Here is a 15,330-nt window from a genome sequence, read left to right as displayed (position 1 = left end):
ATGCCAAGCAGACTCTTCCTTTTTTTTTTTTTGGTTTTCTAATTCCAAGTCTTTGCATATTCCATTATAATACTTTACTTGGAAATCTGCTGTTCAGCTCTTTTACTTCATCATTTCTTCCGTTCACTTTAGCTACTCTACGTTCAAGAGCCAGTTTCAGAGTCTCTTTGGACATCCATTTTGGTCTTTTCTTCCTTTCCTACCTTTTTAATGACCTTTCTTTCTTCACGTGTGATTTCTTTGATGTCATTCCACAACTCATCTCGTCTACAGCCATTAGTGCTCAGTGTGTCAAATCTGTTTCTTAAGATGATCTCTAAATTCAGGTAGATATACTGAAGGTCATATTTAGGCTCTCATAGACGTGTTCTAATTTTCTCCACCTTCAACTTGAACTGGCATAGGAGCAATTGATGGTCTCTTACACAGTCAGCCCCTGGCCTCGCTCTGACTGATGATACTGAGCTTTTCCATTGTCTCTTTCCACAGATGTAGGTGATTTGATTCCTGTATATTCCATCTGGCGATGTCCACGTGTATAGTCACCGTTTATGTTGTTGAAAAAAAGCTTTTGCAATGAAGAAGTTGTTGATCTTGAAAAATTCTATCATGCGATCTCTGGCATCGTTTCTATCACAAAGTTCATATTTTCCAACTACTGATCCTTCTTTGTTTCCAACTTCCAATTCCAACCACCAGTAATTATCAATACATCCAGACTGCAAGTCTGATTAATTTCAGACTGCAGAAGTTGGTTAAAAAAATAAAATCCTCAATTTCCTCATCTTTGGCATTAACGGTTGATGTGTGAATTTGTTTGATAGTTGTATTACCTGGTGGTCCTTGTAGTCATGTGTGTATTATCCCATCACTGACAGCATTGTACTTCAGATAGAGCTTGGAATGTTCATTTTGAGGATGAGTGCTACCTGAGCAAGTTGTCAGGAGTTCTGCCCGAGTCCTAGTGCCTTAGGACTCACCCCTGACAGGACTTGGGTGAGTCATTTCCTCCCTCTTCTCCTCAGCTGCCCAAGAGGATTGCACCAGGGAGCCAGGCCAATGGGGGTTTGATACCGGGACTGAGCGAGTACCCATGATGTCCCAGGCACTGTGCCATCTGCTTTACTTGAACTTTCCCCTATTTGTCAAGCACATTTGCTCAAGTGGCATTATGGGCCAAACTTTGGTGTCCTATGAGACAGAATAACACTTGGCATCTAATCTGGATGGTGGTGGTTTTGGTGGGAGCACAGAAAACTCCTCTGAAAAATTACACCCAGATCGAACCTCAAATGTGAACACGAGAGAGCTCATGACGGGAGAGCCTCCCATGTCCCAGGGGAGCAGTATGTAGAAAGGCCCTGGTGTGGGAAGTAAATTGGCACATTTGGGATGAGGGAGGGCCATGTAGCAGAGTGAGTACAGGAGTGGACCGTGCCCCAGATGAAAGGAGTGAGGAAGGCAGGGGCCAGGGGACACAGAGCCCTGTAGGACATGGTCAGGACTTAAATTTCACATGCTCAGCTCTGGGAAGGCACTGGAGAGTTGGTAAACAGGTGCGGTCCCACTTGCTTTTGCCAGCCCAAAAGGTGCTGGTCTCTAAGGGTCAAAGTGCCGTACTTCTTTGGGAACAGAGTGGAACAGCCATGAGGAGAAGCCTTGTGGATGGAGGCTCTGCTGCTGAGGTGACAGGAGCATGTCCTTATTCCTATGGAAACCTGAAGTAAGGCTAGTGAGGCAGCAATGGGGTCATGCGGCAGGACGTGGTGGGGAGAAGGTGGGCCCCTGATTCAGGGTCTGCCACTCTCTTGATTCCCCATCCCAGTGAGTTGTTGAATTAGGTGAACATGATTGGGGAGCGGCTGATTCTTCATGAGGTCCAGGCCATGCTATGAGCCCAGCTAAGGGAGGATAAAAGTCACTGAGATCACAGCCCCGATTCCCTTGTCTGGGTCTGAAGTGGCTGGAAATTCTGCTCTTTGACCCATGATAAATTAGATATTTGTTGTTTAGTATCCATGTTCTGGGAGATTTCCCTCTTATTTTTCTATTAATGATTTGTAGTTTCATACTATTTTTGTCCAAGAGACACTCTGTTCTCAATTCTTTAAATTCATTACAGATTGTTTTATGACCCAGGATGTACTCTGTCTTGCTGAATGTTCCATGCACATTTGAAAAGAACATGTATTCTGCTGCTGTCGCATGGAGTGTTCTATAGATGTCAGTTAGATCCAGTTGATTCATGATGATGTTTAGTTATTCTACTTCCTTGCTGAAGATTTTGTTGTTGTTGTTGTGATCCACAGGGTTTTCTTTTATTTTGGCGAAAACATACACACCAAAACATTCATCCATTCAGCAATTTCTACAGGTACAACTCAGTGACACTGATTGCATTTTGGTTTTTCCACTTATGTAGGTCTCTTTTGGTGTCTTGCAGAAGTGTATTATACTTTTCTCTGTATACGTCTTTTACATCTCTGGTAAGATTTATTCCAAAGTATTTTATCTTCTTGAGGGTTATTGTAAATGGTATTGATTTGGTGATTTCCTCTTTGATGTTCTTTTTGTTGGTGTAGAGGAATCCAACTGATTTTTGTATGTTTATCTTGTATCCCGATGCTCTGCTGAACTCTTCTATTTGTTTCAGTAGTTTTCTTGAGGGTTCCTTAGGGTTTTCTGTGTATAAGATCATGTCATCTGCAAATAGTGATACTTTGACTTCTTCCTTACCAATCTGGATGCCCTTTATTTCTTTATCTAGCCTAATTGCTCTGGCTAGGACCTCCAGCACAATGTTGAATAAGGGTGATGATAAGGGCATGCTTGTCCTCTTCTCTGACCATAAGGCCATAAAAGTGGAAATCAATAACAGAAAAAGCAGGGAAAAGAAATCAAACACTTGGAAACTGAACAATATCCTGCTCAAAAAAGACTGGGTTATAGAAGACATTAAGGATGGAATATAGAAATTCATAGAATCCAATGAGAATGAAAACACCTCCTATCAGAACCTTTGGGACACAGCAAAAGAGTTGCTCAGAGGCCAATTTATATCAATAAATGCACACATCCAAAAAGAAGAAAGGGCCAAAATCAAAGAATTCTCCCTACAACTTGAACAAATAGAAAGAGAGGAACAAAAGAAACCTTCAGGCACCAGAAGAAAACAAATAATAAAAATTAGAGCTGAACTAAATGAAATAGAAAACAGAAAAACAATTGAAAGAATTAACAAGACCAAAAGCTGGTTTTTTGAAAAACTCAACAAAATTGATAAACCACTGGCCAAACTGACAAAAGAAAAACAGGAGATGAAGCAAATAGCCTGAATAAGAAATGAGATGGGCGATATTACAACAGACCCACCTGAAATTTTAAAAAATCATATCAGATTACTATGAAAAACTATAATCAAATACATTAGAAAACCTAGAAGAAATGGATGAATTTCTAGAAACACACTACCTACCTAAACTAACACAAACGGAGGTAGAACAACTAAATAGACCCATAACAAAAGAAGAGATTGGAAAGGTAATCAAAAAACTCCCCCCCCCCAAAAAAAAGCCCTGGCCCAGATGGCTTCACTGCAGAGTTCTACCAAACTTTCAGAGAAGAGTTAACACCACTACTACTAAAGGTATTTCAGAGTACAGAAAAGGATGGAATACTACCAAACTCATTCTATGAAGCCACCATATCCCTGAAACCAAAATCAGGTAAAGACATCACAAGAAAAGAAAATCATAGACGTATATCCCTCATGAAAGTAGATGCAAAAATCCTCAACAGAATTCTAACCAATAGAATTCAACAACATATCCAAAAAATAATTCACCATGACCAAGTGGGATTCATACCAGGTATGCAGGGATGGTTCAATATTAGAAAAACAATTGATATAATCCACCACATAAATAAAACAAAAGACAAGAAACACATGATTTCATCAATTGACGCAGAAAAGGCATTTGACAAAGTTCAGCACTCATTCATGATAAAAACTCTCAGCAAAATAGGAATAGAATGAAAATTACTCAACATAATAAAGGGCATTTACACAAAGCCAACAGCCAACATCACCCTAAATGGAGAGAGCCTGAAAACATTCCCACTGAGATCGGGAACCAGACAAGGATGCCCTTTATCAGCACTCTTATTCAACAGTGTGCTGGAAGTCCTAGCCAGAGCAATTAGGCTAGATAAAGAAATAAAGGGCATCCAGATTGATAAGGAAGAAGTCAAAGTATCTCTATTTGCAGATGACATGATCTTATACACAGAAAACCCTAAGGAATCCTCCGGAAAACCACGGAAACTAATAGAAGAGTTAAGCACAGTATCGGGATACAAGATAAACATACAAAAATCAGTTGGATTCCTCTACACCAACAAAAAGAACATGGAAAAGGAAATCACCAAATCAATGCCATTTACAGTAGCCCCCAAGAAGATAAAATACTTCGGAATAAATCTTACCAGAGATGTAAAATACTTATACAAAGAAAACTAGAGTACACTTCTGCGAGAAACCAAAAGAGACTTACATAAGTGGAAGAACATACCTTGCTCGTGGATAGGAAGACTTAACATTATAAAAATGTCTATTCTACCAAAAGCGATCTATACATTTAATGCAATTCCAATCCAAATCCCAAGGACATTCTTTAATGAGATGGAGAAACAAATCACCAATTTCATATGGAAGAGAAAGAGGCCCCGGATAAATAATGTATTACTGAAAAAGAAGAACAAAGTGGGAGGCCTTACTTTACGTGATTTTAGAACCTATTACACCACCACCGTAGTCAAAACAGCCTGGTACTGGTACAACAACAGATACATGGACCAATGGAACAGAATTGAGAATTCGGACATAAATCCATCCACATATGAGCAGTTGATATTTGACAAAGACCCCAAAACAGTTAAATGGGGAAAAGACAGTCTTTTCAACAAATGGTGCTGGCAGAACTGGATAGCCATCTGTAAAAAAATGAAACAAGACCCGTACCTCACTCCATGCACAAAAACTAACTCAAAATGGATCATCAAAGACCTAAATAGAAAATCTAAAACGATAAAGATCATGGAAGAAAAAATAGGGACAACATTAGGAGCCCTAATACGTGGCATGAACAGTATACAAAACATTATAAAGAATGTAGAAGAAAAACTAGATAAATCAAACACTTATGCTCATCCAAAGACTTCACAAAAAGAGTAAAAAGACTACCTACAGACTGGAAAAAAGTTTTTAGCTATGACATTTCTGATCAGTGCCTGATCTCTAAAATCTATATGATACTGCAAAAACTCAACTGCAAAAAGACACATAACCCAATTAAAAAATGGGCAAAAGATATGAATAGACACATCACTAAAGAAGACATTCAGGTAGCTAATAGATATATGAGGAAATGTTCATGATCATTAGCCAATAGAGAAATGCAGATCAAAACTACAATAAGACTTCATCTCACTCCTACAAGGCTGGCATTTATCCAAAAAACACAAAATAATAAATGTTGGAGAGGCTGTTGAGAGATTGGAACACTTCTACACTGCTGGTGGGAATGTCAAATGGTACAACCACTTTGGATATCGATTTGGCGCTTCCTTAAAGAGCTAGAAATAGAACTACCATACGATTCAGCAATCCCGCTCCTTGAAATATATCCTAGAGAAATAAGAGCCTTTACACGAACGGATATATGCACACCCATGTTTATTGCAGCACTGTTTACAATAGGAAAAAGATGGAAGCAACCAAGGTGCCCATCAACGGATGAATGGATAAATTATGGTATATTCACACAATGGAATACTACGCATCAATAAAGAACAGTGAGGAATCTGTGAAACAATTCGTAACATGGAGGAACCTGGAAGGCATTATGCTGAGTGAAATTAGTCAGTTGCAAAAGGACAAATACTATATAAGACAACTGTTATACAAACTTGAGAAATAGTTTAAACTGTGAAGAAAACATTCTTTTGTGGTTACGAGAGTGGGGGCAGGGGAGAGTGGTATTCACTAATTAGATAGTAGATAAGAGCTACTTTAGGTGAAGGGAAAGACAGCACACAATTCAGGGGAGGTCAGCACAACTGGGCTAAACCAAAAGCGAAGATGTTTGCTGAATAAACTGAATGCTTCAAAGGCTAGCGCAGCAGGGGCAGGGGTCTGGGGACCATGGTTTCAGGGCACATCTAAGTCAATTGGCATAATAAAATCTATTAAGAAAACATTTCGTACCCTACTTTGAAGAGTGGCATCTGGGGTCTTAAACGCTAGCAAGCAACCATCTAAGATGCATCAATTGGTTTCAACCCACCTGGATCAAAGGAGAATGAAGAACACCAAGGACACAAGGTGATTACAAGCCCAAGAGACAGAAAGGGCCACATGAACCAGCGACTACATCATCCTGAGACCAAAAGAACTATATGGTGCCCGGCTACAACCAATGACTACCCTTCGGAGAACACAACAGAGAACCCCTGAGGGAGCAGGAGAGTAGTGGGATGCAGACCCCAAATTCTCATAAAAAGACCATACTTAATGGTCTGATTGAGACTAGAGGAATCCTGGCAGTGCTGGTCCCCAAACCTTCTGGTGGCACAGGACAGGAACCATCCCCGAAGACAAGTCATCAGACATGAAAGGGCTGGACGGTGGGTAGGAGAGAGATGCTGATGAAGAGTGAGCTAATTATATCAGGTGGACACTTGAGACTGTGTTGGCATCTCCTGTCTGGAGGGGGAATGGGAGGATAGAGTTGGAAGCTGGCAAAATTGTCACGAAAGGAGAGACTGGAAGGGCTGACTCATTAGGGGGAGAGCAAGTGGGAGTATGGAGTAAGGTGTATATAAACTTATATGTGACAGTCTGACTTGATTTGTAAATGTTTACTTGAAGCTCAATAAAAGTTAAAAGAAATAGGTTATAAAACCTTAGTCTTTGTGTTTTTAAACTTTAAAATCTTAACTACATATAGATAGTGGAAATATTTTTTGAAATTTTAAGATGATTAAAATATAATCATTCATTTTATACGTGGCACATTGATTTGCTCGTAGCCTCTGCTTATATGTAATGTATTTTATCTTTACTCATATGAATCTTTATTAGAAGATCAATAAATAAAATATAACAAATTAAAGTTCTTTCCTCAAACCTGCCTAGCAAGCTTATTGCTCTTATTAGTGAGTTTTGGTTTGACTGGTTACAGCTTATTCTTTCCAAAATATGTTTCATTTGTTGCCACATTTTAAAGTTTAAATGAATGAATGAGAAAGCTTAACATTATTTACACTGAACTGAATTATGTTAATTTATAAAGGATTTCTTTACCTTTCTATTTGTATTTTTACTACTTGAAAAAATGTTTATTTAAAACTCTACTTTGCAGTAAAAAATAGCTCTCTGTGAAAAAAAAATGGAAAAGTGTATCTGAAGGTGGTGATGATGTGGAGTTACTAGAAGCTTAAGGGTAATCAAACCATTAGTGTTGTCTGAGGAGACTTCCCATGGAAAGTGATGTTTAAGCCAAGACTTGAGATTAAGATAGAAGGCTTTAGCCAGGTGAAGAAGAGAGGAGCGAGCTAATTCTGTATAGAAATCTACTACCAGCAAGTTGAGCACATCCAGAAAACTGTGGGAAATGTAAGAAGACAATTGCAAAAAGTACTGGAATCCCTTCTGCCCTCCTTTTCTGACCCCCAGCCTGTGATATTGGTCGCACAATTCAGCTGGGTGCTTTGTATTTAGATATTTCATTACTTTTTGTACATTAATATTTTTATTCGCTGCACTATGTAATTCTTTTCTGAATTATTTGAGTATAGACTTTGAAAAATATTCTTTTAGGTAATGAGATTTGCTTATATACCAAGAATTTGCCCAAACACTGTGTTCCAAATATTTATTCTTCCAATTATTCACATTTCTTCATATGTGACATTTTGTTTTGTGATAGACAAGGTCTTTTATGACTTCCCTTTGTTTTTCTAATTAAATTTGTAACATAGTTAAATGCTTTTCCAGGACCACACACCTAGTTTAAATCCCCCTGCTGCCTATTCCATGCCCCCAGGACACTCAAACACCCAGCCCTCTTGGTGATGAAGATGATGGTGTAGATGAAATCCCTCCCCTTAGGCCTGGAGGACTGGTGCTCTGTCAGAGTCCTCTCAGGGCTCCTGCTCACGTCAGCAACTGTGCAAAACCAGGGCAGGGAGGCTGAGATCACCCACCTCTGATGCCAAGTGTGTGGTGGACAGTAAGTCCCACTCTACACACCAACTGCATCCTGTGGAAATACCAGCTCCCCTTCCCTGGTCCATTCAGACCCCAGATGCTCCACAACAACAAGAAAGAGGAAGGTATGTGCAAAGTGTGCACCAATCTATTTACAGTTAGTATCTGTGGGTCACAGTGAAGGGATCTTATAGATTGGAGATGCAGAATTATTCTCCAAGTAGACTTTTTAGTGTTTCAAAAAAAAAAAAAAACCCATTACCGTCTAGTCGATTCAGACTCATAGCGATCCTTTAGGACACAATAGAACTGCCCCATAGGGTTTCCAAGGAGTGCCTGGTGGATTTGAACCGCCGGCTTTTTGGTTAGCAGACATTGCTTTTAACCACTACGCCACCAGGGTTTCCTTTTAGTGTTTAGTATTTTCTAATTAAACAAATTTGTTGAGAGAAACACTTGAAAATATTGAAAGAAATTTATAAAAACTTTCTCACATATGTATTGGTTTAGAAAAATGTTCATAGTGTAAGGTTTTATTTTTTTTAAATACAACTTTTGACTTGACCATTTATCTGTGTATGTGTATTTCTGTCTTATAGTTTCCTCAGCCTAAATGTGTACACACTATCACATGCAAATTTATTTTCTCCTCACTCAGGGGCTGGACTTCTCTCAAGGGATAGAGATTGCTTCCAGGGAATGGAAAGTTTGAGAAGGTTTTAGCTGATTTGGAGGCGCCCAGGCACTGCCTCCTTGTTGCAAAGCCTCATGGCCTCAGACTTTCAGAGCTACAATTCTGACTCCAACCACTAGGGGGACGCTATCTACATTGAGTCCTTTTTTTTTTTTTTTTTTAAAGAAAAAGGCATTCCTTTTGCCCACCCCCCCGCCCCATGTCATTCCAAAGACAAACCAAAGTCTGTTATTTCCTTTATAGATTCCAGGTCTGTTTTTTCATATGTTGTCTCTGGGATGGCTGCAGTTATTTCCTGCTTTTTTCAGGTCTTTCTGTTACTTTGCCTTAATGTAAAAAAACACTATACATTGCAGCAAGACTCTATTAACGCTGTGTAGGAGGAGGGGTCATCCGCATTCCCTGGAGCTCAGTTCCGATCTCTGTTTTCCCATATAGCATCTGAACAACTGCAAAAAACTCCTGCACTTCACTAAGCCTCAGCAACCGCAGAGTGCTGGTGATTCTGCATTCAGGGCGCCCTTGTGAGGAATACATGAACAAAATAGATGTAACAAACCAAGTACAGAGCTTGGCACGCAGCAGGCCCTCAGAGTTCCTTGAGTTTGCAGAATTAAGGAACACGATGTAATGTAACAGACACAGCTCTTGGTACACACCCTACCCTCAGTTCCCTGAGTTTGCAGCTATGATATCTGGCTCTCAGGCCTCCTGACCCCAGTTAACAACCTCAGCAGAGGGCAGGAGGATAGCTCAGTTGGGAATGGCTCCCTGGGTGTAAGGCTGGTAGCAAACTCAGGGGGCAGTAAGAACAGGAAGTTAAGTCTTCTTTGGCGCACAGGGCTCTCCTCTCTACGTCCTTGGGGAAGAGACTTCCTGTGAGGACTCCATCTTTCTGTTGTGGCCCTGACAAGGTGGTTTAGGGAGTGCTCTCACATTCCTCAACAGCCATCCTGGATCCGCCCCACACCCCAAGCTCCAGACTCGACAGATTCTCCTCAGGAAATTCCTGTGAGGACATTGGTGACAGGACACTGGCTGCGGGCCACACCATGGGTGAGTTAGTCAAGGCAGGAGGCTGGAGGGATTCTGGGCCCCTCCCCCAACCCCCAAATACCAGGAGACCTCTTTAGATGGGAGGTTGTAAGGACGCAGGTGACTTTTCCACTCTCCTGGGGATGGGGGTTGGGTGGGCCCTGAGACCCCTGTCATGTTTCTGCATGGAAAACCTCTCTTCCTGTCGTTTGGTCATAATAGCTGAGTTAAAATCTTCCTCTGGTTGAAAGGAAAGTCCTAACTCAAGTGGTTTAGAGTTTGGGGAGTGGAGAAGCTCACCCGGGCTGGGGGTGTTGAAAATTAACATTCTTGTGATTCAAAGTGGAGGTGGGGGAGGGGCTGGAAACCCGCTCTTAGCCTTGAATCCTCACACCAACCGTACAGGGTAGATTGCATCACCTCCATAGAAGTTTCTAGAGGCTTGTTTTATGGCCCAGAATATGATCTACCCTGGAATGTTCCGTGTATAGTTGTTATATGCATCGTTCTATCCCAATAAGTAAATGTTTTTATACACATGGCTTAAATCTTCTATATCTAACCGATTCTGGGTTTACCTGTTTCGTCTGTCACTTAATTAAAGTGTCCCGCTCTCACTGTGGACATGCCTGTGTCTTCACTTACTTCTGTCAGTTTTTGCTGTGTACATTTTGGCTTCTGTGTTAAGAGGTGCACACAGATTAAGAGTTGTTTTATTATGATTTTCTTCTGGAACTGAACCTTTTATCAGTATGAAAGGTCCTTTTTTTTTTAGAAAAGTTTTTCTCTTAAAGGATACTTTTTGTCTTATTAATCTGGTTTTACCAACATGATATGTTTTGTTACTCTTGGAAATTTCTCAGTGATGATCTCTCCAAATGCTACTTCTTCACTATGCCTGTTCTTTCTTTCCAAGGCTCCAATTAAACTCGCGTTAGATTTAATCACTATATCCCCTTTAACTCCCCGCCCCCTCCTTTGGTATTCTCCATCATTTTATCTCTCCAGGCTTCATTTTGGGTATTTTCTTTAGACCTAGCTTTCATTTCTCTAAGTCAGAGTGGGGAATTTGCCTTTAACCCTTGAATCATAACACCAAACATTCATGGTGGATTTTATTATTCCCCTAGAGCAGAAGAGGGAGATAAGGGTTAGAGATGTTAAGCAACTTTTCCCGAGTCACTCAGACTGAAAAGAGCAGGGCCGGGACTACCATCACAGAATGGACCCTTTCCCGGAGGCCTTCCGCTGTGCTGGCTCTCTCCTGGGGTGTGAATGCCAACTACCTCTTATATCCCAGGAAGAAGAGCCGCAGAGAAGTCTTTCAACCTTTGTAGCACTGTGCTATAAGCCTTTCCACATTATAAAAGTTAGTGAAATTACTTCACTAGCAAAAATTTTTTCACAAAAGTTTTTCTGGCATTCGGACCGTTGATATGTTGTTCTTATTTTCAGGGGATAGTCATCAAGTTGATTACTTCCAAAGAAGAGCAAGACCCTGGGGTATTTCACAAAGGCGATATGATAGTTGGCCTCAACAAGTCAGGCCCAGCATTCATCTGTCATCACGCCAGGACCAAGATAGAGACATGGCAATGAGTGATGCCCACGTGGGCCCTAGAGTAAGATAGTAAGTGACCACTCTGCATAGTGGCATGTAGCAGCTAGTGGAATACGTAACTGTGTATGTAACTCTGTCATTCCTCTTCTCCAACCTGGTAGAGTGGGCAATGCTAGGACCAGATTAATGATTGGGCAAACATTATTACAGCCTTGACATCAGTAGGGCGAGGTGTTAGAAGACTTTCCTGGCATTCATGGACGCCTTCTTTCTCTCCACATCCCCACAGCACACCCTATGCCATCCCAACCTACTATCGCGGAGGCAGTTGTCACAGAGGAGACCAAACCCATGGGAATATGGAGAGAGACAGGAAACCTCCACAGGAAGCAATGGAGGGGAACAGGCAGGATGGAAGCTCCAGAAGCTGGTTCAAGGTCACAGTGAGTGTCCTGGCAAAATGCACATAATGTGCAGGAGACACAGGTTGGGTGGAGCTGTGGCGAGGAGCTCGTCCTGGAGACACTAGGTACTTTGCTGGGGCACAGGGAGTTGGTAAATTTTCCTTTTTCTTACTAGGTGTTAACATCCTCGATTTGTCCAAAGGTAGGTTGGGAGAAGTAATAAAAAGGAAAGAGGCTGAAGGCAGGGAGAATGGGAAGTTTGTCTAAAGGCAAAGGTGGAAACTGCTCACAAAGAGATGGAGAAACTCCCACCACATGGCTCAGTTTGACTCAAACATAGGGGTTGGAGTAGGGGACAGGGATGGGGTCAAGTCTCTGGAGTCCTTGTTGGAGGGGCAGGCAGGATCTGCATTAGGTAGAATCTCCTGGAACCTTACAAAAGGAAGATCATGCTAAGGATCCTAAGTTGAATATTTGGAGGAAAATATTTGAATGTAAAAAAAAGCGTTTAGCAAACCTGTAACTGGAACAAAAGTTAGCCATAATGGACATTGGCCTATGTTTAGAAATTATTTTAAAGCTTGGTAAAAGATCAGAAAGGAGCACATGCTTGAGTCTCTATTTAAGCTTTATTTGCATCATTTCAGTCTCTGCTCCCATCCTTTCTTTTGATCCTAGATTCCATTTGGCATAAAATATGATGAGAAGTGGCTGCTGGATTTGATCCAGAGCCAATGCAGTGTCCCCTTCAATCCAATCGAGGTAAGAGAGGACAAGGAGGCGGCTGGGTGGGCACAGGGCAGGTGGAGGGGCCAGGCTGAGCACGAGTCTGGCCTCATACTGTATTTCTCTTGCCCCTCTCTCTCCTTGAAGTTTCACTATGAGAACATGCAGGCCCAGTTCTTTGTGGAGAATGCCAGCATTGCCTTCGAGTTGAAGAAAGTCAGTGGCAAGATTTGGGATGAAGAAAATGAAAGTGTGCGTGTCAGAACATGGCCAGGGCTAGCTAGGAGCAAGAGGGCAGGCTGGGTGGTGGGTCTTTCTTGATCTTGGGTTTCAGTGTTCCTGGTAGTTACTCAACCTCTCTTGTCTTCTCTGCAGATATCCATCTTTGTCAGCCCCTGTGCCGTACCCCACTCTGTGCAGAAGGATCTGAAGTTAGAAACGGTGAAACTGCTGAAGGTAATGCAGACTCAAGACATGATGTGCACCCACACCCAGATCCACTGCGTGCTCCCTCACTGATTACCTGGGTTCCACCTCAGCCTCAGAGTCACTGACCCCTGATTCTGTCTGTGCAGGTGACCAATAACAAAGGATATGAAGTCCCCCAGCAAGCTCTTGATCTCCGGAAAGTCCACTCCGACCCAAGTATGACTGACAACGGTAATTTTAGGTCAGGTACGGGCAAAGGGAGGGTTAGAGGGCAACTTAGGGAGGTGTTGCTGCTGGGGCTGGTCCAGCCGGGCTCCTCTCATCCTTCTGATTCCCTCCTCTTTTCTTCCTGAAGACGTGATGACCCATAATATTGAAATGAGGCCAAATCTTAGAAACTGCATGGCTACCTCCCTGTGGATCCATGAAGAGAGCAGGACCAAGGTGAGGTCTTAGACCCAGTGCTGAGGGGGAGGATGGGACCGATGGGGTGGAGGGCACATTTGTCCCAGATATCAGCTCTTGGACGTTCAGTTTAGCTCTTCCCTCATTACAGCTTTTGTCCTTCAACTCGAGCAGCTATACATCCTACCAGCTGGTTGCCCTGCCCAACACCATGCAGAAGGACCCCAACCTCAAGAGCATGAACCTCTCTAAAAATGATGTGAGAGGCAATAGCCAGAGCACTGTTTGAAGGGAAGGTGTTAGGGCTCATTAGGGTGATGACAAGATTTAGGCAAGGCGATTTGTGGTAGAGTGTGGATCTGGGCTGCAGGGTCCTCATGGCTCTCTCCCTGATTCATGTTTTCTCATCATAATTACAGGTGAAGTCCGAAGGGGAGTTGGACAAGGTCAAAGGGCTGGAGCCAGAAGAGATGTTTGCAGACAAAAACCCTCTGTGCACCACCTTCCAAGATAAGTCCACCAACATAAGGTCAGTTGTGCCCTCTGTTGCCCACTGGCAGCCTGAGCTGCCCCTGAGAGTGCCCATCTGCCTCTGAGCTGAGATGGGACTTACCTCCCTGTCGTATGATGAGCTGTCTCTCCCTGGCTCCAGAAGGGTCCCCCAACCTGCCGCAGTTGGATATCTTATCATGATATCTGTTCCTATGGCCCAGTGAAGGAACTGGGCCCTCCTAGGAGAGAAATCTGAGTTTCCTGATTCAAGGGTCAGAAACAGCTTATCTCCAGTGAGCAGAGGGCATCGTGAGGCAGGTCCTCAGTGTAAAAGACAGGGGACAATAGTGGATGAGGAGACAGGGGGACTGTTCTCTCAGGGGCACTGACCCCTCCTCCACCACGTAATGGCATACTGCCTGGCCCTTCAGGGCAACACAGGATGGACCAAGATGGCCTGATTCCTCAGACAAGGGACGAATTAAGATAGACAAAGCACTGGACACCAAGTGCAGTAGCAGATGAAGGACAGGGCGGCAGCAGGGGTGCCATTTCGCCTTTCTTCCCCCCTTTCTCACTAATCCCCACCTTCCACAGTAAGCTTCTCCCTCTTGCCTTTCTTTGGCTTTCTCTTTCTCTTTTGTCTCCAATGGCGAATGTCTTCCCTTCCTACCTGCACTCGCTTTCTGTCCTCACCCTCTCCCTGCCTCCTAGCCTGCCTCACCGATCGCCCTCCCTGGCATCTGGGGCCATCCTTGGGGATGTCCTGGTGTTGTCCAGAGCCAGGCCTAGCAGAGCACTGGACACCTGGTGAGGGAGCAGAGCCCTGGGCCCATCCCCTTTCCCTCCTCCCTCAAAGCCTTCCCTGGGGACTTGGAGGGAGGTAAGTGAGGCAGGGAGGGGAAGGATTTCCTGAAGCCTGGGCTCCACATGCTACTTCTGCGTCACTGGAGAAGGGGGTCAGGGTTCTCCTGTGGGAGCTTCCCAGGAGGAGGGAGCGGGGAGACAGGTATGGGGAGAGCGCCCACTAGCTCTCCCTGGGTGAGTCCATGGGGGAGGTGCCCAGGGTCTAGGATGGGTGGTAGGACTGGAGTATAGGTGGGACAGGTCACCTGGATGTGTTCCTTGGCAGGCTTGCTTGCTTCCCTGAAGCAGGCCAGCTGTGTCATTACTTGCTTTTCTGTGTTGTCTTATATTTGACAGCTCCATCCTGGAATTGTTCCCCAAGTTATTATGCCTGGTAAGTGTCTTCCTTTATCCTCGACTCCTCTAGCTGGTACAGACAACACTGGCAACCTGTCATGAGTTCCTTAGC

General features: G+C 43.1%; 3 protein-coding genes across 8 annotated transcripts in view; 2 read left to right on the top strand and 1 right to left on the bottom strand.

Annotated features, from left to right (window-relative positions):
- Positions 1–15,330, top strand: part of LOC126069623 (protein BHLHb9-like) — a 283,683-nt gene that overhangs the window by 93,011 nt on the left and 175,342 nt on the right. The window lies entirely within an intron of this gene.
- The window catches only part of LOC126069639 (protein BHLHb9-like), a 241,386-nt gene that overhangs the window by 190,722 nt on the left and 35,334 nt on the right, over positions 1–15,330 (bottom strand). The gene's annotated exons all lie outside the window — the stretch shown is intronic.
- The window catches only part of LOC126068709 (nuclear RNA export factor 3-like), an 87,565-nt gene continuing 82,250 nt past the window's right edge, over positions 10,016–15,330 (top strand). Inside the window, 11 exon segments of the mRNA XM_049871447.1 lie at positions 10,016–10,019; positions 11,454–11,628; positions 11,849–12,002; positions 12,642–12,725; positions 12,837–12,941; positions 13,065–13,145; positions 13,265–13,334; positions 13,474–13,562; positions 13,675–13,782; positions 13,943–14,052; positions 15,219–15,255. Coding sequence (XP_049727404.1) covers positions 10,016–10,019; positions 11,454–11,628; positions 11,849–12,002; positions 12,642–12,725; positions 12,837–12,941; positions 13,065–13,145; positions 13,265–13,334; positions 13,474–13,562; positions 13,675–13,782; positions 13,943–14,052; positions 15,219–15,255 — 1,017 coding nt within the window.

The sequence above is a fragment of the Elephas maximus genome, chromosome X (assembly GCF_024166365.1).
Source record: "Elephas maximus indicus isolate mEleMax1 chromosome X, mEleMax1 primary haplotype, whole genome shotgun sequence".
NCBI lineage: Eukaryota > Metazoa > Chordata > Mammalia > Proboscidea > Elephantidae > Elephas > Elephas maximus.
The sequence above is the reverse complement of the archived record's forward strand: the minus strand, read 5'-3'. Positions and strand labels throughout refer to the sequence as shown.